The 26,958-nt window shown below is 39.3% G+C and overlaps 1 protein-coding gene across 12 annotated transcripts in view; it reads right to left on the bottom strand.

Annotated features, from left to right (window-relative positions):
* The window catches only part of LOC102088218 (BEN domain-containing protein 5), an 889,197-nt gene that overhangs the window by 830,804 nt on the left and 31,435 nt on the right, over window positions 1-26,958 (bottom strand). For all 12 annotated transcript variants that reach the window (XM_065071427.1, XM_065071429.1, XM_065071428.1 and 9 more), the window contains exon 3: window positions 18,230-18,354. In XM_065071427.1, coding sequence (XP_064927499.1) covers window positions 18,230-18,354 — 125 coding nt within the window. The remainder of the gene's footprint in view (window positions 1-18,229; window positions 18,355-26,958) is intronic.

The following is a 26,958-nucleotide window of genomic DNA, read 5'->3' as shown; positions in this document are numbered from 1 at the left end:
TCTATAATCACTAAGTTTTCTTTTAATCCAGTAGCAATACAATGTTCCTGTATAAAAATGCCAAATTATTCTCCTATCTGATCTTGCTGTTGGATACCAGAATCCCTCCCAGCGACAAAGCAACTGCTCACTGTTCAAGAAGCCCATCCAAATCATTCGTATAATGTTGAGTTTCTCTAGGGACAGCAAAAGCAATCCCACAGAAAAGCAAAATTATAACAAGCAATGTGCTGGTTGAAATGAATTTCATTTCCCATGCAGTTAGCAGGCAAAACAGAAGAAGAATATTGTGTTGGTTATGTAAATTTAAGGAGAAAAGCCATGCTATTCTAACGCTACAGTATGGATTATTTCAAACAAAACGGCAGCCATCATCAGGGTCTGAGGCTTTAAAGAAGTACATGGGACAACACAGACAGAAGACACCTTCACTACACTTTACCATAGATGGAGGTAGGAATAGCACCCGGGCACCTAGACTCAAAACGATCCTGTTCTTGTGTTGAGAATTTCTTTCCAAATAAAGTAGTTACCAAAAAACTGTTAGAAATGTGTTTTCTACCCTGATGTTCTGCAAATTGAATATTAGAAGTGATGTTCAGCCTTTCAGAAAGAAATCATTATCTAGTCATTAACTTTGCTTTTACCCTTCCTCTCTTAAAACTCAAAGTGTAAATGAAACCGTTTAAGACAATATATTGTGTACAACTAACTAAATGCTTATGCCCACAGAAATTAGTAAATAGGAAGGTGAAACATAATTATGTTCATTTATGGTTTCATTCCTGACATGAAGTACTGAGGCTGCTCATTCACTCTTTTATGGGCAAACACCAATTCTTAATTAATTCGCTCAATTAGGGAGTACAGGATGAGGAACACAAGTCAAACTGTTGAACACATTCATAGCAATTATATTTTAAAACAGAAAGATAATTAATATGTATCTTATTTAAGCAAAATAGGAATCTCATTAACTTGGAAAAATATCTCTCATCTTTAGAGAGGCAGAAACAAGAGGGTATTGAACAAAGGAAAAACTGAACACTGCGAGTAGCACAGGACGAGCAATAGAAACAGTGATAGTGTCAATTAGGTGGGTTTATTAATACATTAGCAACTCTGCCTGTAGTGAAAGACGCTGCCAAACAATTCTGTTTGTTTCAGTACAAGTCAGATTTGATTACCTCTCACTACTGTTCCTGTAAGTGCACGTGTGTGTGTGCACGCTGCTCAACACCATGAGATTTTGAAGAGTTCTGTCTTTTCTTCGGCTTAGCACAACGTACCCAGAAGGCCAAGCATTCATCTGCAGGAAGATGCACCCAGGCTGAGCACGCAAGAATGGGCAAACACGCTGCTCAGACTGCGGGACTCGCCGTGTTTACAGAGCAAAGCGTCTATACATCCTCCTCTCCGTCTGAGTGGGCAGCCCTGGGAACGCGACCAACACGTTTCGAAGCTTTCAGATGCATTTGTAGTATAGGCAATGATGATATATTTATTTAATAGGTTCATTACTTTAAATAATTGACAATTTCAGCAATAAAAATACTTATTTTTCACTTGCATTAAACACTAGAGCATTTTTCCATGGACTCCACTGAGTGGACGAATTCATGCAACCATTGTCTGATGGGAAACTTACCTCTTACCCAGAACTTTATTATAAATATTTCATGCTGCTTAATTTCAGTGAAAATTTGCACAAAATTTTGCTTCAAATGTAGTTTGAGACTCTTTTCATCATTTGACATATATCCAGTACCCTGTTAATCAAAATACGGTGTCTGCAGAGCATGGACAATAAATGTGTCTTGAGCATGAACAAAGTGAATCTTAACTAAGACAAAGGGTGTAAAACTATTTGAGACCAATTTCTTATTAAAAAAAATGAAGTCAGCAAGGTGGAAGCTTTCCTGTATCTCTGCATTTTCTCTGTGACCACTCTTTTTTTCCTATGTTCTTAATTTTCATTTCTGAAATGCAAAGTGCTGTATGTCACGCGAGTTGTGACCAAACAGGAGAGAATCACAGGTCTATTTTTGGTTTTGAATCACCATTATCAACAGCGGCGTGTTTACACCTGAATAAAATGCTAAATCAATGGTGTTTATTTACACATGTTGATGTAAGTATGTGTATACAATTCATACACTGTAGCTTGGGCTAATCAAAATACCCCTCTTAAGGGAACTATGAGTAAAAACTTAATTTAGGAAAGCAGTACAATTCATCTTCTGAACAACTGCACATAGTTAGATGGAATAAAGTGAAAGACAAAGAAATAGAACTGATCAAATGCTTTTTTGCTGTGATACTTTACTAGAAAGGAAGATTATAAAGGCCAAGAAATTTCCAGTCAGAACAAAAGGCTTTTAAAATCTTGTAAATCTTTTGTTGTGCTTGTGATTGCAGGTTGAAGTGATGGATTGTCCCCTATGACAGTATCTGAAATTGTGTGTCACACAGTCAAAATTTAAAGCCTGACACATCCCCAGTACAAATTTAAAATCATTCAAAGAAGCTCAAAATTTAATTAAGAAAAACATTAGACCAAATAAGACTAAATGGTGGTATAAAATATTAAGGTAAAACATGTATTAGTGTGACATTTGCATTTTTATGAAGCATGAATCACAGAGAAATAAAAACTGCTACTAAATTTCAGTTAAGTCTCTTTTAAAAATCTTGTTTCCATGGCAATGCTGGGTAAGTTTTCAGAGGATAGAAGATATGGATTTTTTATTAAAAAAAAAAAAAAAAAAAAAGGAGAAATAGCAACATCGTGGCCTCTTCTCAATTTCCTAATGTGCCTGAGAGGCACGGGAAGGAGTCACCGAGGCACCAGCGCCAGGGGGAACGCAAGAGGACAGACCCCTACTTACTGCCCCGCTTTGCTGTATGTGTCTAAAGCAGCACATTCACCAGTATAGTTCTGCGGCAAACACACTAATTGTTAACCAGACAACAGCATTTTTGCAATCTGAAGGCCTAGCGGTGCCCGTTCGATCCGGAAAGCTTAATAACGCCACGACCCATTATCAAAATGAGCAGGAATTCCACTACAAAGGCTACCTAGGACAAAGGTAACCAAGTGATTTTTCTCTTACATTCCAGATCTAAGAAAAGTTGCTCGAGTCTCTAATGAGTAATCAGGGATTGAGGTTTCTAGGCTACAAAAATCCTGTTGTGGCAAAAAAGGCAGAAAGCTAAGACCCAAATCAATACTGTATTACTCTCTCCACAGGCAAGAGCTGCTGGGTCAGGAAAATCATGAAAAATTCATAGTGAAGGTGGTCAAGTCATCCATAAGATAGAGAAAATAATGCTATATCTAAAGATCCCTTGAGCAATCGAAGACATTTTATAGATTTCACCACGGATAAGTGCTGGTTTGTTTTATCTATGTACCTTAATGCTGTTCCTCTCTTATTTCTAACAGTAAATGAGAATGTTTTGGTCTATATTTACTGTCTTTCTTATTTACTTTATTAATTTCTCAGTCTCCACGCTCCACTGTTGCAATAGCCACCCACGGGAGAACTCTGAGTCATTTCTTCTGGTAGAAAAGGGGTAACACGTCTTGGAAGAGTCTTCCACATGAACTGCTCAGCAGGGGTGGCCATCATTCGGGCTAACTGAGCACGTTGAAAAACGTCCTGCTCCTTTCTGTGCCATCACTTCTCCAAAGGGGCACAAGCAACAGGCCTTCGTCTTTCATAAAGCCTAAGCTCTCAAGTACAGAAAGATACCCTTTTATTTCTTATAAGGGTAATAGAAGGAAAACAAGTGTTTAAACAACCACACGTGGAAAAAACGAAGAAACAAAGATTTGTGCATGATTAATAACTTGGTTTACATATCTTCATTCTTCCTGCAGCATCAAATTCACATCTAACAAAGCAACAGTAAAATGCTGAAGAAGGTCCCCCTGCACAGTATACAGTAAATAATAGAAAGGAACTCTTAACGATAGCAAGAAATTATAGAAATCTAACTGCCAGATAAATGACACATAGTTTGCTAAAGCTGCATAAACGCTTCCGAAAGCCTACAAAGGTGCATTCCTCCAGGGGCCAGAGAGCCAAAGCTTTCCGGCAGGATGAGCTGCACGCTCATTCCACACCTGCACACCATTTAAACATTCTGTGATTCAAGACACAAAACACTTTGTGGAAAATTGATACAGTCATGATTAAATCTGTTATGCCAAAGTAAGACAAACAATGTTAGAAGGACCCTGCATCTTTCTGTCATTGAGCAAAAGAGTGTCAAATTTAGGATAAAAACCAGTTTTGTCACTTGTCTGTATGATGCAGCATTATCTCCTGTTCAAAATTAGCAACCCCTACCTAGTGAGCTATTTAAGAAATGTTAAAGTGTTTTATTGTCTTAAAAAACCACTATTCACCTGTGAATTGAGTCATCCAATATATTGCCTCTCCAGATACACATTAGGCTCAATTACCCTCAAGTTCTTGGAATAATCTAGAAAACCATGAGTCCAGGGCAAGACACGTTCCCTCACAGACTTGCATGTCATATATTGTTCTACTATCACTGCAGAAAGCTCTGAAGTTTTATGCAAAATTATTTGAAAGTACATGAGAAAATGTATCGAGATTGGTACCAGCATATGAGTGCCAGTTTTCCAAGGTGCTAATAGTACTGAAATCTCACTAAAGTCAACAGAAATCAGGGTTATTTTGCACTTATCGGAAAATGTGCGTCCATAACAGGGAGCTGGCGCGGTCCCTCGCGGCAGCCGCGTTCCCCCGGCACGGTACGGCTCCGTGCGGGGAGCACGGAGGGTTGCTATGAAGCAGAGGGGTGAGATCAGCTGCAAGGGAAAACTAAACCGCTATCGGTGTCATGTAGCACCACCAGGTGCTGTGTATTTGGGATGTGAGCCAGTATCATAGAAAATAGCACACATTAATATGTATCAACAATGTATTGCTAGATGAAAAATAGTGGTCAACCAGATTTACCAAATGTTGTATTTGAACAGTAGATTAGAATATTTAAGTTCCTTTTTGGACATTATATTGAATATTCAATGTATTGATATTTTGCCAAAAATGTTTCCTAAGTGTTACATGTCATGGCTCAGAAATTTCAGAAAACAGCAGTTTTCTAAAGATTGACACAAAGTGTCATGAATTACAACATTTCTGGGTTTTCCAGTTTCACTAAATATGGATTAATCTTTTCACCTAAGTGAATGCAGAAAAACGCTACGTGGGACGGACGAGAACAGTAGAAAAGCTGTATCTTGCTGAAGCTCTGGCACTTCAGTGGGAGAGACGGCCAGGGCTGAAGCGTCCGTCTGTCCCAGCCTTTCCCCTTGCTGTCCCTATGTCTGTGCTGACCCAGACCAGCCAGCTCGGGGCACGGGGACGTCGCCGTGCTCCTGACTGCTCCTCGGCATGTTTCTCCTCACACCGCTGAGCTCACAACTTCTCTGGCTTAACATGTTTGCAAGAGTAGCAGAAAATATTGCCATTTGTCTTGTTTTAACTTATGGGCACCCGTTATTAGTAGCACTGACGTGGTTATTTGTGTGGTACACAGAGTTTTTCTTTTTGTTCTTACATCACGTTTCTCCCCACAGAAGTTGTCTGAAATACTTTGTTCTGAGGCATTCTTACAATAGCATGTGGATACCAAACCATAACAGGTTCATTAGGAAAGAATGAATGCTTGGAAAAAGGAATACGCAAATTTAAATAAACAAAATCAGTGTGACTTACAGAAAGATAAGGATAGGCCCGAGGAGAATGCGAAAAACTTGGCTTTTGTTCTTGTTAATTACACACTTCCTCCTCAAAATCAGGCAAAAATGCAGAATACTTTTCATTCATTTTCCACATATATAGCATATCTTTCAATAAAATAACTCTTGGGTTTAGTAGAACGCATTTTACAACCTGATGTGCATTGCATTACATTGGAAAGTAAAATGGCTGTATCGCTTACTGTGGTCCTATCATTTAATATAAGATCTGTATCAGCCTGCGTGCTCTCCCAATATTCTAACTGTGCTGCACTACAAAGCACAGTCTCCTCACTCGTACAGGTCTGTACAAACACAAATGCATTTTCATACACAAAACTTGACACTATCACTGCACTTTTCTTCCAAATATTCATTCCTTTCTCTGACATTTTTTTGGCTCACACACCAGGGTGCCAAACATTTGTGACAGCTTACAATAGAAAAACAATATTGCTTTTAGTTAACAATGTTAGCTATGAATACATATTGACAGCATTTTCACCGCAAATTTGCTGCCAACAGAATACAAAGCAAATAGCATTCAATATGCTGAAACACTCCGGGGAATTAAAGAGTTTCAAAAACAAATTTATGGCATTAGGTGCTGAATGCTGAATCTAATGAAAATGCAAATTCATGAGTATCTCCCGCACACACTTTACGTGAAGGAACACAGTTTGGCAAAGTGATCAAATTAAGATTGGTTAAGTCAGGAGAAAATTCTGCTAAAATGCCTCTGCTTGTTTGACTTTCCATAAAGCCGGTTTTACCACAAAGATTCATATTTTTCCTGAAGTCCTTTTGCCTTTTTCCTTGAAGTACATCAGAGAGAGATCATCAACAATCCGCATTCCAAACGTGCCCAGATGTTTTGAGGAAATGCAAATACATAGGTGCATCATTTCAATACCTGTAACTTTGCTACTGACCGCACATTATCCAAGCACAAGCATCACCGCTTCCTGAAGAACAAAAGCTGAGTTTGCTTCCCAGTCTGTATGTTGGGTATGATCTACAGAACAGGCAAAGCAGGGGCTAGAAAGTATTCTTCAAGTCTTATTAAAATACAGCACTGCACAGCAACATTGTACTATCATCTCCTATATGGTAAAAAATATTTTTAAACCATTTATTGACAATACTGTAGAAGTGACAATTTTTTCAGATTTTGTAGCCGTTGAATATAATTTGTTACGAATTCTTAGATGATCTTGATATTTATTATCAAACCCACTGTAATTCACCAATTCATGCATTTTGGGTTTATTAGAAAGCTGAATGGAAGATATTTTAGGACAAACTTGGCCGTCACGCATAGTTTACTGTGAGAGTCACACTACTTGCACTAGAGAACAGTCCAAGCTGCAGCACTGCGCAGCGCTGGCGCTGTGGTGAGCGGTGCAGCTCCGCACGGACCTGCAGAGGAACAGCAAAGCCGCCCTTTGGCTGAGCTACACATTTGAAAACACACTTTGTGCACATCAAGCACAATATGGACCTGAATGCTATAAGCACCAAGCAGGTTATTTTTTTTAAAGCTGAAAGGCCTGGAGCTGATGGAGTAAACGCAGTTCATTAGTTAACATCTACTCCAGCTCTTTCCACTGACTGTCAAGGAAATCATATTTCACATTTTTTCCAGTATGTGCTTGGAAAGGATTTCCTAGTAATCTACACTAAATCTCACTGAAGGGTGACAACAGAAATCAGTACGTGTCTCTGAAGAATAATCCAGCCAAACATTTACATTCAGAATATTCATTTGTATTTATGCATGAGAAATTCCTGGCAAAAAGGAATTCTCTTCCTACATACACACAATCTCTTTTTACAGGCTGATTTTTATAATGAGCATGCTTTAAATCAGGACAATAAATATATATTACTCAAGTAAGTTTTGTGATTAAAACAACTAGAATCCATGTAACAATTTACCCAGGCAGGTAAATTTGTTTGGTCCTTCTGCAGCCATAGAGATGAGAGAACCCACAGGGAGCGGTTATTGTAGCTTCATCCCGGCTGTTCCAAACCCGTGGAATTGCCTTTCCACATGCCTGCCAGGAAGGATATTCTGTTTAATGTGGTTATGAGGCGATTCTGAACCTCACACTGGAGGTACTCAGCATCAATGGCAAGTTTGCAGGGGCAAGCATGTCCGACCAGGAATCCCACAATACTCTGTGGTCCTCTGATGCCGGGATTAGTTTTGCCCCCAGAGTTCATGAAGATCAGAGCACAAACATACAACAAGACGCAACAAAGCAGCATCCTGCTTCTCTGCATCACCCCAAGTTTCACATCGCCTCCGTTAAAGTGCACGGTGGCACAGGGAGACCTGACGGGAGAATCTGCACACCAGTGTAATAAACTACTTATAAAAATGTTAGTAAGTTTTCTGTGAAACTTCACGTGAGTTTTCAGAGGGTAATATGAGGACAAGGAACACAAGCCCCTTAAAAAAATATGCTACACAACTAGGAAATTAAATAACCCTTCTTTAGAGAATCATGATTTCAAGGCAAGAAAAACCCAGCCGGATTTGCCATTCCAGTAAAAGCTGGTGACAATGCACGAGGTCAAGGATCTGAACTCATGGACCTCACTCTCCAGTTGGAAGCCATACATATGAAACAGGCAAAAATGTTGACAAAAATATTCTTCTCAAAGTGGAAATTGTTAAGAAAGTGGCTGCATCGTTTGTTGTCAGTTATCTTGGAAAACTGTTAGGGAAGCAGGAGACGGATGAACAGAAGCACCGACCCTGCTCGGTGGCCGGCTCGGGGAAGACAAATGGTTTGGGGCAGGTTATTTATATTGCTCAGGCCAAGCTACTAAAAGCCTCAGAGAGATTATCCTCTCAGTGCCAACGCAAACCCTATTCAACACGTACGCCAGATTTAGCAGAAACACATGCAGTTGTTTTAAATCCATACTGAATCTTTTCCACTGTATATACATCCTTTAGTAAAAATAGTAATAAAAATCTCATTTCTACTTGAAAAACCTTCTGAGTGTTAGCTCCTGCATAACATAATGCATATTTAGACTAGCATGTTATTCAGTAAAAGATGTCCAAACAAGATGATTTGATGTTGGAATAGTCATCTCAGAACAACCAGAGCAATGTAAGGTAAAATAATTGTCAAGTCAATCTCTAGCTTACACTTTATTGCAGAAATAAATTGAACTCTGCTCTAGCTTTTTGACACGTAATTCTGATACTAATGGGTTCAGATCCATTTCTCTTTGCTCTCCTTCCTAACAGGAAGCTTTATGTAATACTGTGTCAGAAATCTACCAGTTACTGCCTAATGTTTCCCTTCAATAAAAAGTCTCTGCCTGTAATAGTTCTAACAGCTGCCATCAGTTTACAGTAACGAGCGCCAGTTCATCACCGTAGCGCCACTAGGAAAATTAGAAGCTTCCACAGAGCTCCTCAGTTCACAAAAGAAGTACCAGAGCCACCATGAGCAGTGGCGTAACAGCAAATAGCACCTAAGGTTTGCAAGCCAGATCCTAAACTGGTGCAACTGTACTCAATCATTGTAATTCTGCAGTTTGTTATACCCTGTCATGCATTAAAAACACAGCAGTTCTGGTTTGAGGGTCAATATGTAAACCAATGTTATTTTTCTTAATTTCCCAAAGTAAAAAATAGCACACTCATTTGACAACATAGTTCACAGCCTCTTCAATAGAAATATTTTTTTTTTTTCTGGAGAAAACATAATGATTTAACTATATATACTGTAATATCTTGGGTCACCTATGCAGTACAGAAGAATCTTCCAGTTGCAATCAACAGTTAAATATATATATATGTATAAATGAAATAAGTAGTTCAAGTAGCTACAGCCATTTTCTTTGCTCCCTTAAAAAACTGAAGATGCGTATCTTAATGCTTGATACCTCCAGAATTCTATAAGCTAAGCACTTGATATCCCGTTCTGATGGAGGTTACAGGCACACAAGACCAGAGGAAGATCTCGCACTCTTCACAGCTCCTTTGCTCCAGCTAACAGCTTCCACAGAAGCCAAGTGGAAGGCTCTTATTGCCTATAATATAGCACAACACGTACTTTCAGGAATTTATCTATCCTCTCAATCCTATTTCTCATTTTCACCATCAAAACTCAAGTTTTCTCTGCTTATTATTTCAGGTATTGCAAGGCAGCAGATACGTAAGGACGCTGTGTGCACCATGACCCAGGACGGGGGTCGGGTGCTAGCATCCCGGGCAGCGCACAGCAGTGAGGAGGGGGGCACAGCAAGGTGTGAGCAGCCGTGGCTCCCCGCGGCAGCACAGGGGATCAATGGGGCCGAGCGCTGAACACACCCAACCACACCCCGCAGACAGGAAAATGACTCCTTCACCGCTCTTTCCAAGCTGATTCCAAACTAATCACCTCTTATGGAATGGCACTATTGTTTCATTCCTAGACTCGCCTGGTGGAAGACAAAACATAACTTTCTACAATTTTTCAGCACTAGCTTCTCTTTTTCTGCCCTGTCACTTAAACACCAAATGGTTTCCCTCTCCCAGTAACATGGATTGACCTACATACAGTTCAGCTTCAGGTTCCAGCAATTTCTGCACTGTATCTCAACCTACCATGGCTCAAACATGGAATATTCTGCATAAGAAAGATTTAAAAAACAATCTAAAAGCAGGAAAGTTTAAAACATCTCAGATTCATCTCTTCAATGTAAAAACGTTTTCTTTGACTTCAGTTGTATGCTTCTGCATTCTGATGCAAAGACTTCTCAGTAATAAAAGCAGAATGAAACCAAACTTGCATGGAAGACAATTAACACTGGAACTAAAACGGAGAGTAGTTAATAATAAATAACAAAGTTTTTAAATTGAAAGAAAAGTACACTTGTCACATCATGACATCAAGATCATCACAGTGCTGATTTTGTTTATGGCATTTATAATGTATTTTTGACATCCTGAGTGACAGGTGCCACCATAATAGGAAATTAAACACACCTGGTCATTAGATTCCCATAAGCAGAAGCCTGGGTTAAGTCTGAAACACACACTATGTATGCAATAATTACCAAACACTGACATCTAAACCGTGCTTAGAGACACCTGCAACAGAAAAAGTTTATGAATTTAACACTGTCTTGACAAGAGAGAACATTTAATCAGAACTGCAGTTGTTTTACTAGCACTGAATACTGCCTATGTTTACTAACCTATCTGTATCCATTACTTTCTAAAGGGTGATAAATTCCATGGCAGCTTTGGATAATTTCATGGAGACGCACACTCTACTGCACTTACCAAAGCTTCACACGCGCCCTCAACCTATTCCAAGCACAACTGAATTATTGATCCAAAATAAAGTCATATGTACTTGAAAGGATTCCAACCTGGAAGAATCATCACTTATAAATCTAATTTTATACATGACCAATATAGCCACAAGTTTCCAAAATGGCAAAAGTATTTTTCTTCAAAACTGCAGCATGTTCAATTGATTTTTCTTTTTTTAAATGTTGAGACGAACATGCAATCTACTCTAAATGTCATCACTTTGTTTCTTATTTAATTAACATTTCATATGGCTTCCTCAGTAAATAAATAATTACTTCAATCACGGCACATATCATCTAACCCCACGCACCTTTGACTTGCAACGAAATTCTCTTCACTTTCAAACACGGTGACCAGTGAAACTGCTTTCAGAAACCTCAAAGGCTCCTCTGAAAGAATCCGTTGTATTTGCCAACAAACATTGCAGAGAACCCGAGCCCTTCCCAGTGAAAACCGATGGATCCACATCACCACATGCTATGGGACCATAAGATACCACAGATCAATTTAAAACTCACTCCTTCTGGTACATTGTCACATTTTTATCACTCTATGTTTATTTGCATGAAGTTTTTACTTTGTCTGCATCCATGTTTTACACTTCTGACTGGAACAGCAATTGATATACGTTTCATACAAAATTGAATTTCATTTTAATTGTTTACTATTTAATGAGCACATTAAGAGAGGGGAAAGGAATTAGGCAAGCATATACATTTTCTAGAAACAGCAAATTTAAACCACTGTACCTTTCTGTACAGGAAACGTTAAAGCACGCTAGGTACTAAGCTGCTTTGAAAAGCTAACCAAAACCCTCTTCTAAAACCAGATTCATAACAGCCACATAAATTCAAAGTCTATCTTGTCAGCAACACAGACCTTGTTTTATGCTTTAAAGATTCTGGTTTGGAAACCAACAATCTCACATCACCCTTAACGTGAGTCCCAGCAGGATTCTGCTGTGTCACCACAATGGTCGTATGGAGCACCAAAGTCAGGCTAGACGAGCATTCCCAGTAATCAAGTTCTTATACATATTCTATTTAGATTTGCTATCTAAGGTGATGGCTTTATTCAGATTGCTTATGAGTTCTAGATGCCTATTCTTTATAAACCTCCAGATTTCAAATTTCAAACTTTCAATTCATTAAACATGCTTGGAGAGGCAGTGCATAGGTATCAGCACCCTTTGCCTTCAATCTCTTAAAATTAGGTTATTTTCAATAAAAGTATCAGAAGAGAGAAACAAAATCAATTTATATGACAAAACAAAACTGGTACGTGTAAATGATTAGGTTTGTCTACCTGTGTAAAGAGTGAATAAGACACCAAAATACAGGAAGAGGTAAAGGCACCTTTCTAGTACACTACAAATTAACATAAGAAGAGCACCTCACGATGGGCAACAGCTGAGGGCTGCCTAAAAAGGCACAATTCAAATAACTCAGTGATTCTTCTCTTAAATTCTTATAAAGAGCTATTTAGGGAGATTATAGGAGCTGACCAGAAGTGGATTAATACATTATTAATGCAAACTATTCAAGAAGGAATTACTTATGCTTCATTTAGTAAGCAGGTATTTGTAATGAAATACACTACAGAAAATATGTATTTCAGATTGGTTAGGAAATGCTAGAAGTCAAAATATGGTTTATGGAAGTCTTCTCCATAAAAACATACACACTTCTATACGTGCATTTTATAAAGCCAGGGAAATGCAATATAACCTTTAATGAACAGTAAAGAAAATATCTGTCTTCTGAAATGAGACCCTGGAAAGACAATAAGATGTTATAATACATCTTGGTGCCAGTACCTTAGATCACCAATGGCAGCAGAGTGCAGAACGCCCGCTTCAGGAGGAGAGTGAAGGGGTGGCCCCTTCCCAGCTTTAAGCTGCTTTTGGTGTCACCCTTACTCCTCCTCACTTTGCAGCAGCTTCTGCAGGAGATCACTACACAGGATGAGTTCTCAGGCCAGAAAGAACTGGAGCACTTGAAATCGTGCCTGTTTTCCTTTTCTCCCCCTTCCCTGCTTCTCCAAAGTGTATCAATGGGTATAATGAAAACATCACCTCTCCCTACACACATGCCATCCATACCTTTAAATAATCACAGCTGTAACCCCATAAAGAAGCTGTTATCTGCTAAGGATCAGCAGTTGTTTCAGAACAGTAACAAGAGGCCTGAACAAACTAAGAACTCCAACACCAATAACAAATAGTTCCTGAAAATCTAAATAATTAAAGATAGCAGAGATTTTACAGCCTGCTTTGTTTTACAAAACAGCGTAGGACAAAAAAGAAAAAATTAAAAAATAAAAGAGAAAACTCTATTATGAGAGCTCTGTGTGTTCATGATAATGTTCAGCTACAATATTATCTCTCTTACCTTGGCATCCTATTTCAATTTATGAAAAAGAATAGGCTACCTTTTTTTCTATAGATACATATAAAAAAATCCAAAAAAACATCTGGAGTCAAAGAATGCCTTTGAAGGAAAGAACAATTGTTTCTTTGATTTTAACCTCAATCTGGATTGATTTATTAATTTTAAGTAATGATCCTAGCTGCCAAATATCCACTCTTCTCCTCTGTTCTTGTTGGTGTATTTTGTCAGTACCTTTGCGATGAAGGACTCCAAATGTGTTTATTAACACCTACAGAACCAAATTAGGCACTATTAGGAAATCCCTTCTGTTGGGAATGCTTTTTTTAATCTCAGTGAAAATAGCATTTCTGAGCATGATTCACCAGACAGCAGAGCTGTTCAGGTACATACACACACAGAATGCATCATGCGGCCTAGACGTGCGTTACTCATGCTATAATATGGTCGCTGTTTGTTAGAGTAATTAAAATCCTCACAGCCATTTTTAATCCTTTCACCACTTTGTCATATTCAACTCTTCTCTCTCCTCAAAAGCAAATTCTTCAGGACAGAGATCATCCTTTCCTAGCATGGCTACAGTATCTGGAACAGTGTGCATCAGCTACTAGAGTCTGATTTCTGTCTATGGCCCCCAAGAGAAATAATTGTTCTTTTCACCAGTAAAATCCTCCAATGCTGGTATACTGGAATATTTTATAATTTATCACATGTACACACATTTATTTTTTTCCTCTAAATCTCAAATTGATCACTGTCACTAACACCTTTCAGGACATTCCAGCTCAGAAATAGCCACGCACCTGAAGCACTGCCTATTTAAAATACTCGGAATGCAATTTGGAGATGGCATTTGTTCACCCAATTTTGGTTCCACAGAGAAGGAACTTAGCAAAATTGTAGAAGGTGTTGTAAGGGGCACGGCTAAAGTTAATAGGAAACAAACCCTGCCCAATAAAGACCATTATCCAGAAACAGCCAGCAGCCTGTGACATGTATGTCATTGGAAAAATCAGAGCCTTTGCCCACGAGACCAGGTGTTCCACAACAAACCACATTTCTTTCATTCTCCCTTTGATGTTTATTGTAAGTGTAACCATTGCATTATTATAGTCTTTAAATATAACATATCAGTTTCTTTTTGTTTTTTTCTGATATCGACGTTAATTCAATTCACTGAACAAATGACCAAAACAATCTACAGCTCAGGTCGTATCAGAACAAGCGACTTGCAAGTCAGAAACCATATAAAGACACCTGAAGATCAGATTTTACATCTCACAGGTATCTCACGTAATGGTTCTTTTGTTCCTTAAACACAAGCCACTAGCTATTTCTTTTGATTTTTCCTTGCTAAAATAGTATCAAATAAAACTGAGAAGATAGGATGTCTGACGTGGCAGTCCAAGTCGTAAGGAGGTAGAAGTTAATTTACCAACTTTGAAATAAAAAGTCTACTGTTTGCACTGTAACTGAAGGAAATGAACATTAAAAAAAATCATGGAATTCTAAAAATAATGCCGAAAATCTTAGGCCTCTCACTGCTGTGCTACAGGAGATAGTTCTATTGCTTGCTCTTCTTACTGAAGCACAACCGTAACCTAAGGCACACGGAACAGAAGGAAGGAAGGAAGGAAGCAATCATTCTGAAGAAGACATATATGTTAGAGAACAACAAATTAGGCACGAGTTTCCATAGTGATCCAGCAACAAAAGGCTGCTGCAATTTCCAGCTGTCTGTGCTGAGCCCGCAACAGAGCAAAGGGACTCAAGTCCCTTCTCCGTCGGCTGGGAAGCCAGTGTACTCACAATTGTCCCTTCAATTTTAGTCCCATGCTATAAAAAATATTGAAGGAACTGGAAAAGGAATAATAACACTAAAACCAATAAGTTCTGCAAGAAGAAAAACTACTAAGTGCTATGGATTTGGATTTCATGGTTGGGTTCTCTGGTATCTTAAAAATGCAAATTCCAAAGAGTACTGTCTCCTGCACATCTCCCCTGTGAATCCCCTCGTGTTCAGTAAGAAATTGTCTCATACCAGAGCCTATCTGCCAGTGAGAACACTGAGGGGCTCTGTTGCCACCCGGCAGCATGCTTTCCTTAGGAATTGCTGCCCGGTGCTGTTGAACCTGGCCAAGAGTTAAGAAGATATTGAGGGAGAAAGGAGAGGATAAGATCAGCAGCCCCACAAAAACCTAGTCTAGCAAGTAGACTGTGCAGTCGTGGAAGTCTTGTTTCCCTGGGAAACCAGACTAATTAGCAAAGGGTTGGTAAGATTTATATATGATCAAAGTCCAAAGGTTCCAAAGCCAAAAAACACTTAAACACTTAAAAGGTAAAGTGCTCTATTGGATATAGGGCTGGAAGAACAAAACATGATAGCTAGGTTGAGACACAAATGAAGATGAATGTTGTAATTTACAGAAATATAAATGTTAGCCAAGGATGATGAGGATTTATTTGTACCATGAGGAGCTATTACTAAGCAGAATTGCAACTGGGAATAGCGGGATTAAATAAAGGAAAGCTTTAGGCTAAATATCAAGCAACACTGATGAGATGAGTCAACGGGACAGTTTTGAGACATAGCAAGTGGAAGCTCCATGGCTTAAGAAAATGAAAACTAGAATGTAAAAGACCTGTTCTCTACAGAACATTACTGTATGGGAGGTGAGGCTGTCAGGAATGCCTAAGAGCTCTTGAATTTATCACTAGATTAATAACAGAAAATACTACACTAAACATACTGTAAAATCTGCACTACTATTCAGTAGTAGAATTGAAAGCTAAACCAGAAATACATAAATTACAATGATGTGTTCTTAGTGTTTGTTTGGCTGTTGTTTTCACAGTGTCATCTTTGTTCACTTTTTTCCACTGTTGGGTGTCAATGATTGGTCTCATGCAACAGGAAAAAAAAGAAAATGGATGATTTCTAGTGTCAGACAACGAAAGGGGGTTTCTTGTTTCCTCACAATACTATCAAAATACATTTCTTTGCAAGTAAAGGCTTTAGTGTGAAATAACAAGCAAGGCTGGAGATATTCTCATAACGAGAAGAAAATCTTCAGCATACTTTCAAATCTAAGTAAATAAAGTTGTTTAAAAATTTGAAGTTGAAGGAAGAGGAAAGAAAAGGAAAAGTAATATAGAAAATACAGAAAACTAATAAAAGGAGCTCCTCATTTAGAGTCCCCATGTAAATGGTTGAAATCAGACCTTGAATATATAAATGTATAGATCTGCCTTCCTCCCACGTCACTATATGATACATTAGAAATAAATATAATATTATACACATAATTATTATATAAAATTATTAAAATATCTACTTTTGCACACAAGGTGATCAAAGTCACTCATGTATTTGTGCAACATTTTCAAGCAATACTGAATGGTATGATTTTCATTGTTATTATTTTCTAATAAAACAGAAAATAGCCAAAATGCACGGACCAGATTGCCCAGTACGTTTGATGCAGCAATTACTAACATTCGTTTAATGCAGCTGAGCTGCACTGACTCGTACTGCCCATGTCCACCAGTACGGAGACCTAAAAAAGGTTCCAGACTAGATCACGTCCATGCAGGTGTCATTTGAACGGAAATTGGAGAGATGAAGAAAAGATTATAGGAACACACATTATAAAAACAGACCTTACAAGTCAAACTTAATAGTGAAACCATTCTCTTTCATGTAAACAACCATGAAAACAAATATCCTGTAAGCACTAGATATATATTGTATCTTTGTACCAGATCTCTTTGCCTCCTTGAGACAGATTCCCATTCATCTCATGACTAGATAATTTGATCATAGTCGAGTAAGGCACAGCAGCAGAAAGGGCCTGTCTGATAAAGTATCGGGCTCCAGGAAGAGAGATAAACAACATCATGATTTCCAGTTGTAGCAGGAAGGGTACAGTGGTGGATATGAAGATATTGGTCTCGCAGGAATACAAATATCAAACTTTGTAGTTTCTTCTCTTATTAAACGTGTTTTCTTTCCATTAAGTGAAATTGACAGTCTGATTATGATAAACTAAGAACACCAGAATAAAGTGCAAGGCACCCGTGACAAGTGGAATTAAATCAATTTTGATTTGTCACTGTCAAAGTTAGAAAATAACTTGGTTTTTTTCCTTAATTTAAGAGAAGTGAAAAAATAGAGCAAAGAAGTTTCTCTCTCATGGGCTATTTTCACTGCACAGAAACACTATATAAAAGTAGGTGAACCAGTTTCCTATCAAGTTGTTTCACATTTAAACCTCTTTCATAAGGGACGCATTAGCAGGAAACTTCTCCTCTAACACAGTCACTACAGTAATGCCTGTTTGCAACGCTACCACATTGTTCCACGTCTATTAAATGTAGGCTGGAGTGATAATATCCGAACAGCTATGACGGACTTCTTTTTCATATATTAACACATATATTTGGTTTGTATTTATTAACACAGACACATGGCAGCCGTTACCAACACAACTTCTGTTAAGTGGCAGAAGTTATAGTGTCTTTGTAATTACCTCCTGTCTGGCACAGCTGAGAAACACGGTGAAATCCAGTCATACCAATACCTGCTTTTATTTCTAAAAATTTAAAGAACATAATTGTATTTTACGGCAAATTTTTAGTTACAAACCCTGGACGTCATTTTTTTATTCAAAAAAAATATCTTCTGGAGTCAGGAATTTTTAAAGCTAACATACTGTCTAATTCAGCATCACCTACCTGGGATTCCTTGACATTTTCAACAGTGAAGTTGAACCAGACTCGAAAGCGGGGGTTACAAGTATCTGGTCTAATGAACAGGTCATACTCAAACTCCGTGACGTGGTCCACCCGGCCAAGGTTACCTACCAAGAACACATGAAAAGAATGCATTTTAATGTATGGCGGGCAAACCCTCCAGGAGGTACACTGACAACAGTTTCCAAAACTCCCACCTCTATTGGCCAAAATATCTAAGTGTAATCAGCCTTACAACAGTTCGGAATTATTTTAAAAGACTTAACCATAGTCAGAGAATAAAATACATAGCAGTAAGCTACATGCATATGAATATACCAAAAATAAGACAACATTGATTTTTTTAATTCAATCAAATCGATATTTTGTTTTCTCTTCTTTGAGTATTCCAGTTGTGTCCTCTAACATCCTTTTAATGACCTCTCTTTTTTTCCCCACTTTTCTGATAAAGTCCCTGCACCTACTTTAGCCCCCACCTGTTTGCATTTCGTTCTTTCCATTTGCTGCTCATGTTCAAGCACCTCTAAATTGGAGTCCCCACGTTTGCACCCGGTGCCCTGAGCACCTTCTCCCCACAGCTGGCCCAGCCTCCATCTCCTCTCTCACTCCAAAGCTCTCAACACTTTTCCTTTACCATTTGCAGCCCCATCACCTCCTTCCACAGACACAAACACAGCTGTAACATTTCGCTTCAGATTTCTCCTGGTGAATTTCATGGGATAATGTGTTTAAATATAGTCAGAGCTACATTGTCCCCCATGGCGTTATTCAGCAAGCAACCACACCGGCTATGGAAATTAAGTTCAGCACTGGGAGAACTCGCAAAGTGCTTTTAAATTGCTAAATTGGTATTATTCCTTTGAAGTGTGCCAAGATTTTGAAAGACAGGGTTTAGACTGTCCATTTCATTTCTAAAGTACAAAAATAAGATGTCGTGTTTTCCTGATCCAACCTAAAACCCATCTCATCAGGTCTTGTAAGCCAGGACCATGCTTCAGCTCACGTGCTAACTTATACTTCGGAAATAATAGCGCTGTAAGATGACCTTGTTTTATATTTCCAGGTAGATTCTTGGGTTTAGATGTATATTTTGGGGTTGGATGTACACTGTTGGGTTCAAATACTTATTTATTATGCTATTTGAGCTTAACAATACCCTCTTTAGCAGGTCCCGTTTCAGTCAATGTGACTGTTCGTTGGTAATGTGCCCAACTGTTGTGGAAAAAAAGCGGGAAAAACATATTTTCAGCTCTGTTCATCAATATATTTGCAGGATTTCTTCCTTATCCTAAGTTGTTTCTGACTTTACTAATTGAACTTTTTAAATCTTCCCTATTTTTAATGTTATCCTCTACTTTCCTACTGACATTCTTCTTTTCAGAAGGAAATTCTCTTCACTGACTCCCCCTGCAGAAAAGCGCTTTGTGCTAACAATCTGTTCCTAAACACTCGCCTGAAGGACACGGTTAGCATATGAAATATTGGGAAAAAATCCCAATATTCTAGTAATATTGTACAGCTGGAATACCTTTGCCAAGTGTAAATAAAGTCCTGCGCTGAGCGGGGTGTCCGTGCCCCAGCGGAGCAGCGGGCCTGCAGGCTGGGCTCGCTGAGGGGAGCCTGGGCTGCCCAGCCGGTCCCAGCCGGTTCCAGCCGGTCCCAGCTGGTTTGGGGCGGCTCCGCAATGGCCCATGGCAGGGCACAGCACAGCCCTCAGGCAGGGCGGTGGCACCTCGGTTAAAATGTATTTTAGGCAGGGCAAACCCAGCACCCAGGCAGTGAGGGAGGGAACCTGCGCAGAATGAGGGTCAGGGGAGGGGGACTAAGGGGGCACTCTGGGTGCTGAGGCAGAGAATTAGCTTGTTTCATCTTTGTTCCTGACTACCCAAGCCTACTTCAACTGGCACTAAATTAGTTTTCCCCCAGTCGAGTCTCTTTTGTCTGTGACGGCAACTGGTGAGCGACCTCCCTGTCTTTATCTCGACCCACGAGCCTTTTCATCTCCTTCTCCCCGGTTCCAGCGAGGAGGGTGAGCGGGCAGCGCTGGGCGGGCATCCCGCCCCCGCCAGGCCGACCCGCCACCGCTGCCCACGGGGTGCAGCCCCCACGCACCTGAGCGCAGCCCCTGCCACGGGACCAGCACGTCACCGCCATTCGCAACAACCCAACTCGAACCTTAACGTCAACTATTGCTTCCTACAGATTGCTACCCAAGGTAAATGAGTGGTAAAATCAAGCCATTGCATTGTCGTATTTTTCATTAAAGGAATTTGTTTTACTGTATTTTCCATTAAATGTCATGAACACGTGACATTGTGGGGAAAATAATATTCCTCATGGATTTTGGATTTCAGGTGGTTGAAGCTGTTTGGCCACTGGGCTCCAGCCGCCCCACACGACACGGGTGCAGCTCCGGACAGCGTGTGGGTGCCCAGGGTCACGTCGACCCGAGCTGTGCGTGTGGTGCTGACGGAACCTCTAAGACTGTGCAGTGGATCCAGCTTTTAAACTACTCGGTATACAAGTCTTCCAATGATCCCGGCAGTTCCGGATACAGATTTTCTGCAGCATGGACCAGAAGGTGCAAATTTTGATTATTTCCAAAGAAAAACACAGAAGCAATTAAATTTACAGAGATCATTAAAAAGCTGTACTGCAAGGCATAGGAAATTGAAAGGTTATCAAGGGAATAAATAAAAAACAAGCAAAACAAGACCTTGATTTCTGAGCTATTGCAAATTTCAACTTCTCTTTCAACATCAAGCTGATCTGAACGGTACAGGGTGGCCCACCCAGAACTCCTTGCCAGCATCCATAGGATCCCTGAGCAAGCACTGGAGAGTTGTACGGTGTCGGTGAGCTCGCTGATGGTGAAGAGCTGGTACGCTGGAACCGCTCCGGGTCAGCCTGCCCTGGCAAACCCATATTCCTACCTTAAATACAGCAGAATCCTTAACAATTTAATCACTGTGTGCACAATTCCCTGGGACTCCAAACGCGGTTTTATGTCTTTCTCTGTAACACTTTATTTGAATACTCACCTCCCTCTTACTGCCGTACTTCTTCCTTCTGTGAATTGCATCTCCCTTTATTACTTTTTGCCTACAGAACTGCCTCTTCCGAGGCTCCTCCGCAGCGCGTCAGCTGCCACGGTCACCTGCAGCCATTTGCAGTTCGCTGTCAATTGTACGTTCCATTAACACACTATTTCTTCTCTGGCTTCCAGATGCTAAATAGGCTGGACCGAACACTAATGCCTTCGGTAAGCAATTCAACAAGTCCTCGTGCTCAATAGACGATTGTTGGTAACACCGCAGCCTTTGCTCACAATCTGTCAGCCTAATTTCAACCCACATAGCAATGTCATTAAACAAGACGGCAGTTTTGGTGCAAGGAAACCTACAACTGTAGGAACAAAACACTTCCCTGCTTTACGAGACGCTTTGTAGAAAACTGACAATGGCATTGAAAAACATTTTTTGGTGTTCAAAGACATAAAGTTCCCAACATTAATCTCATAAACAGTTAACAATTTTACACACTGCCTTCACACTGCTGGAATCATGGGCAATAGATTTCTTCGAACGAGTGAAAACCATATTTCAATACCACAGGTAACACTGTGAAATGCACTAGAAACTACGAAACAGGAATTAGCCATTGATTACATTATTCTATTTAGCCATTATACCATTTTAATATCTTAGCATTGAAAATAAACATTTTTTTCTTAAGTGCAAACAACTTTAAACAGCTTTTATTTTTTTAATAGCTCTATAAGGTTGCTTCAAATTGCTCTTTTCTTGTTAAATGTATAGCAAGAGAGAGAACTGTTTAATGCATGCTCAGCCAGTTAGTTCTTCCTGTGCCAGGGGGTCTCTGTGCAATTACACATCTTTGCAGCATCTCGGGTGGACTGTTCCTGTGCTGAGAAGATGATAAATCTGAGAGAAGGCCAGATAGCTCCAGTTTTGAGTAATGGACCTACCAATAGTTTTCAGTCTCAATACAACTATTGTAAGACCCTTCCCGTGCACAGTTTTTATTCTGTGTACATTGTAATTTGTGATATCAGTGAGAGAGCATCACTCCATTCAGTAAACATACAAGTTGTACGTATGAGCTTATACAACATTTTTAAAGCCTTATCACTCCAAAATTTGTGATTTGCATTGTATTTGGGGGGTACCATTATAAAACATAAGATATTAATGATGTTATTTAAGGTACATGTAAAATTTATTACTTGATTGAGTAATGTGATCTGCAAGGGACAAAAGCCCAAAAACATTATGAGCAGTAAGATCTGAGATTATTGGCACTCCAAGACATCGGGTTGTCCAATGGCTTTCTGACTTTATCTCAGAAGTAAAATCAGCAATGTCTTAGAGCAGCCAGCATTTACCAAACATTCCGGACTTTTTTCTCCTGTGCACTCTGAAATTAGTTGCAGGGGTTTTTCCCTATTATTATTTTACTTCACAGAAATACTGGCACAGATCTTTTTAAACTGAACAAATCAAATTCCCAAATGTCTATAAACTGACTTTCCCGTAGCCTTGGGGTTTGTTTCTAAGCCATGTTCAATTTTCAGCCACAGTTTTGTTCAATACTCTCAGCATACTGAGAAAAGAAGAGAAATACTTTTCTTTAATCATTCAAGCTGAAATTCTTAATTATATTTGCTTAAATCGCTTTCTAGAGTAATGTTTAGTGCAAGACTCTCAAAATGGGAAAAGCGAGAGGGGTCAACAGCATCTTTCAAGTTTCTTTAAGAGTCAGGAAAAAACCCAATGTTACTATTTTATTAATCATGCAACATACACTTAGTCCTCATAAAATATTAATGTTGATTGCTTCCTACATCAATAAAGAGTGTACTTTGCACAAAGAAAGAAAACCTGCCTGAGAAAGTGCCAGCTAAACTTACGAGGCATTCGAACAATTATCATAAAATGCTAGAAAAGAAAATACAGATATGTTAAGCAATCCTAAAATCTTCTTAAACCACACATTGTGCTTTCCTACAGAGAATTTTAAGATGAAAAATAGACCTTGAGGGTCTCAGACAAGCCTGAGGCAATAGAAAGAAAAAGGTCAAACACTCTGCTAAAAAGGACCGTTATCTTCAGAACAACAACTTATCAGGCAGCTTGCAGCCCTGCTTATTTACAGTTATTGGTCCCAGAGGAAGCGCACTCCAGCGCCGGCGCCGTTCCTTGGTAATGAGTTTGCCAGAAATGGTAAAGGAAACTAATTTGTAACAATGTGCTGCTCCCCGCACATGAACTTTCGCAGACACTTTATTTATTTTTGTCCAGCAATGAATAACTAACTTCAGGCTCCCTAACAAGCAGTGCAAACGAGTGCACTAAAAACGACTGCGTCGCGAGCATGAATGGCTGAAATACCCGTGATTATCCCCCTCAGCTGTCCATTACGGCGCTCGCGATGCCCACCAATTCCCCCGCGGTGGATATACAGAATGCAGGTTTCAGGGGGTGGATTTGCACATGAAAATTAACACCATTTGGAAGAAAATAGCCTGCACCTGTCACAGATTAGCAACAAAAGGTCAAATGCCTCCTTTTACACCTAGAGCACTTGCATATCGTACGCTTTGCTTATAGGGGCCTAATTCTAGCTTCTTAATTCGGGGAAGTGAGCACCATGGTGAACTGAGGAGAAAAAAAGAATGAAGGCTTGGCTGAAAGCTATCAATAAATCTATTGATCAAGATACATCTGAATGGAAGCAGCCGAGGCAATCTCTGCCTCTAAAAGAGGTAGTTTTTCAAAAGAGAATTACGCAAAGTGCTCCTCTGTTTTCGTCAATATGCTGCCAGGATTTGAAATACTATTTTTCATCCACACAATAAAAATCTCGACAAGTAAGCAACAGAAAATCACTAATACACTCGCAGCTGCATTTCAATCTATACAAATTCTTTAAACAAAAACAACCAAGGAACAGATTGGAATATACATCACTTTCACCAGTTGAACCTGGGATCAAGTCTAAGATAGCCAAACAGTATTAATCTGTGTTTTCTTGCAACCCTGTATTTCACAAAAAAAGGTGAAATCTAGAATATGGAATACCTTCAATGGAATTCACCCTTAAAGATCACAAAACACATTGAGATGATAACGCAAGGAAATTTTATTGATATATTCTAAAAGGAACAGGAACTACAGGGACCAGGATCTGTAAAAGCTTCTCTAGAGCAGAAGATTAGCTATGTGCTGAAAGGAGTGCACCCAAGAATGCCAGTCGTAAACTCCCGCTGGCTTTAGGGTCTCTATCTGCAAACAGAATTTATAACAAATAGTTTGGCGAGAAGTCCTAAACAACTTCTACAGAGCATTTGAGTTTTGAATAGGAAGAAGAATCTAATGAAATAGTGGTGATCTCTGAAAACCTGCGGCTGGTTTTGCACCATCTCCTGGACTCCTGCCCAGAGATTTCTGACACTGCAAAGCTCAGGATTTGAATAAAGAGAAAATACCATGAAGAACACCACCTTGTGCATTAAAGTATACTTCAAATCATTAAAATTGCACATATTAAGCACTGCAATACAAAGTAATATCTACACTGACACAGTTAAATCAATGTTTTGGAAAAAAACGTCAAGACTCTTCAACAATATCGTATTGCACACCTGATGTTTCATGTAAAACAATAGCAATGCTCATGACTCAGCTTTCAGTCTAAACCCAAATCACCTTTGAAAAATGTTCAAATGCTCAGGACTGTCGAACAGGCCAAGAATTTCACAAGTAGCCAGTTGGAGAAGCTGGATGCTTCAGACTTGTCTCTTTCTATCCTCCCTCCTCAATTAAGCAAGTTGAAATTGCTGTGTTTCCATTAAGTTTTTATCAATGGTGACATCCAAAGGACAGTAAATCAGTAGCTTTTGTGAATTTTTGGTGAAAAAGACGGGAGTGAACAATGACCATCTCAGCTCTCAGCAGCGGCTGGTAGGAGGCCAGCTCCCATCACTGAACGGGTGAGCTCAGATGTACATATCCACACCTAACCCAGGCTGAGGGATTCTGATTGAGCTTTTATTGCAATTAGACAGTGTGACAAAGTGTAACTGCAACTGACAGCACAGGAATATTCTAGCTTTTACACTATTCCTGTTTATCTATGAATATAGCATTAAAATGAATTTTATTGGTCTTTTGGATAAGTAAGAGTTATGGGTCTCCATTTGTTTGTTTGATTCTCTACCAAATGATTCAGCAACAATATGGAGAAAAGTGGTGAATCCAAAACTCATACATGTTCTTATCCTTTCCAAATATCCCATTTCTTTTGGTGTAACAATATTGATTTTAATTGTGTTGCTCCTAATTGGTAACAATGAGCAAGAGCTGATTTTGCTCACCTTTTCAGGATCACGGTCTGAGTTCCCCTCTCACCAACATGTTCCTCGCGAGTGATGCAGGGACAGTGCACCAGACCCGCTTCCTAAGGGTGTCTGCCCATAGTGTCTGGGATCACAGTTACCGTTTCTCTGTGGTCCCAAAGAAGTGTAATGAATAGACCTATAATTCCTTTGTATTCAGTTAAATCACAGAAATATTAAGGAACAGTGTGGCCTGGACTAAAACACCCACAGGAGGTTTAGAAATTAAAACTTTTCCCTGAATTAGAGTAGGAAGCAGAATTTATCACCCACAGCAGCTAATCTGAATCATTAGATTAAAAGAAAGTTGTGGGACTGGGGTCTGAATGAAGTGAGAAAAGGGAGAGGGCCATTTCTAAGGAAACTAAAGAACTGTCTTCTACACAGAATATGAAGGGATTTGGAAAGCTTTAAGAAAGCAGGACTGTCTGAAAAAGGAAAGAGGCATAAACCAGGATAGATTTGTTTTACTAGTTGAATATAAAAGACAAGAAAGTTGGGGGAATGATGCTGTGATTTCTTTTCTTCTACTGAAAAGAGTTACAAAAATATTGTCCTATTTTAGTCTGGACAGCACCACCAATGGATGGATTTAGGATGAGTTTTCCTGTTCTCAGTCACTGGGTTCGAGTGACGTGCGGATGAGGTGAAAGGGGCACTAAAATGTACTGAGCAGCAATTCTGAGACTCCTCCTGCAAGGAGAATTCTATTACTGATCTCACAATAGAAACAGAATCATTGGAAAGTTCCAACGTGTTAATCCACCAGGCCACCTACTTACATCACTTGCAACTTTCCTTCAAAGCTAATGCAGAAGTGAACAGCACCATTTAGAATGACAACACAAGCAACGAGGAGAACAGAATATTTTCTGTCTTTTGTGCTCATTAAGAGGAGCAACCTCAATGGCAACCCCAGCTTAGAGCACAGTGGAAAACAGCAACAAGTAATCCCAAAGATGTAGTGATCGCCATAGCCCAAAAAACACCACAAGTCGAACAGCACAATAGCAAAATTTAAGGAACAGATATTCCAATGCAATACAAACATAATTGCAGAAACAGCAGGCTCACATACATATAAAGAAATTATATACTAAAATCTTGCTGAAGGAATTCAATAGTTTTGATCACATGAGATTGATATTTAATCACTAGCAGCCAAAGAGCCTTATTTCAGAATTGCCCTTATCAATAAATACTGATGCTTTCAGTTAAAGGACCTAAAAACCTGGAGCTGTGAAGAATAAAATGTCAATGTTCACTGTTCAGGGAAATGGTAAATGGATGGATC

This window comes from Columba livia, chromosome 8, assembly GCF_036013475.1.
Source record: "Columba livia isolate bColLiv1 breed racing homer chromosome 8, bColLiv1.pat.W.v2, whole genome shotgun sequence".
NCBI lineage: Eukaryota > Metazoa > Chordata > Aves > Columbiformes > Columbidae > Columba > Columba livia.
Note: the sequence above shows the minus strand (reverse complement) of the source record. Positions and strands in the feature narration are given on the sequence as shown.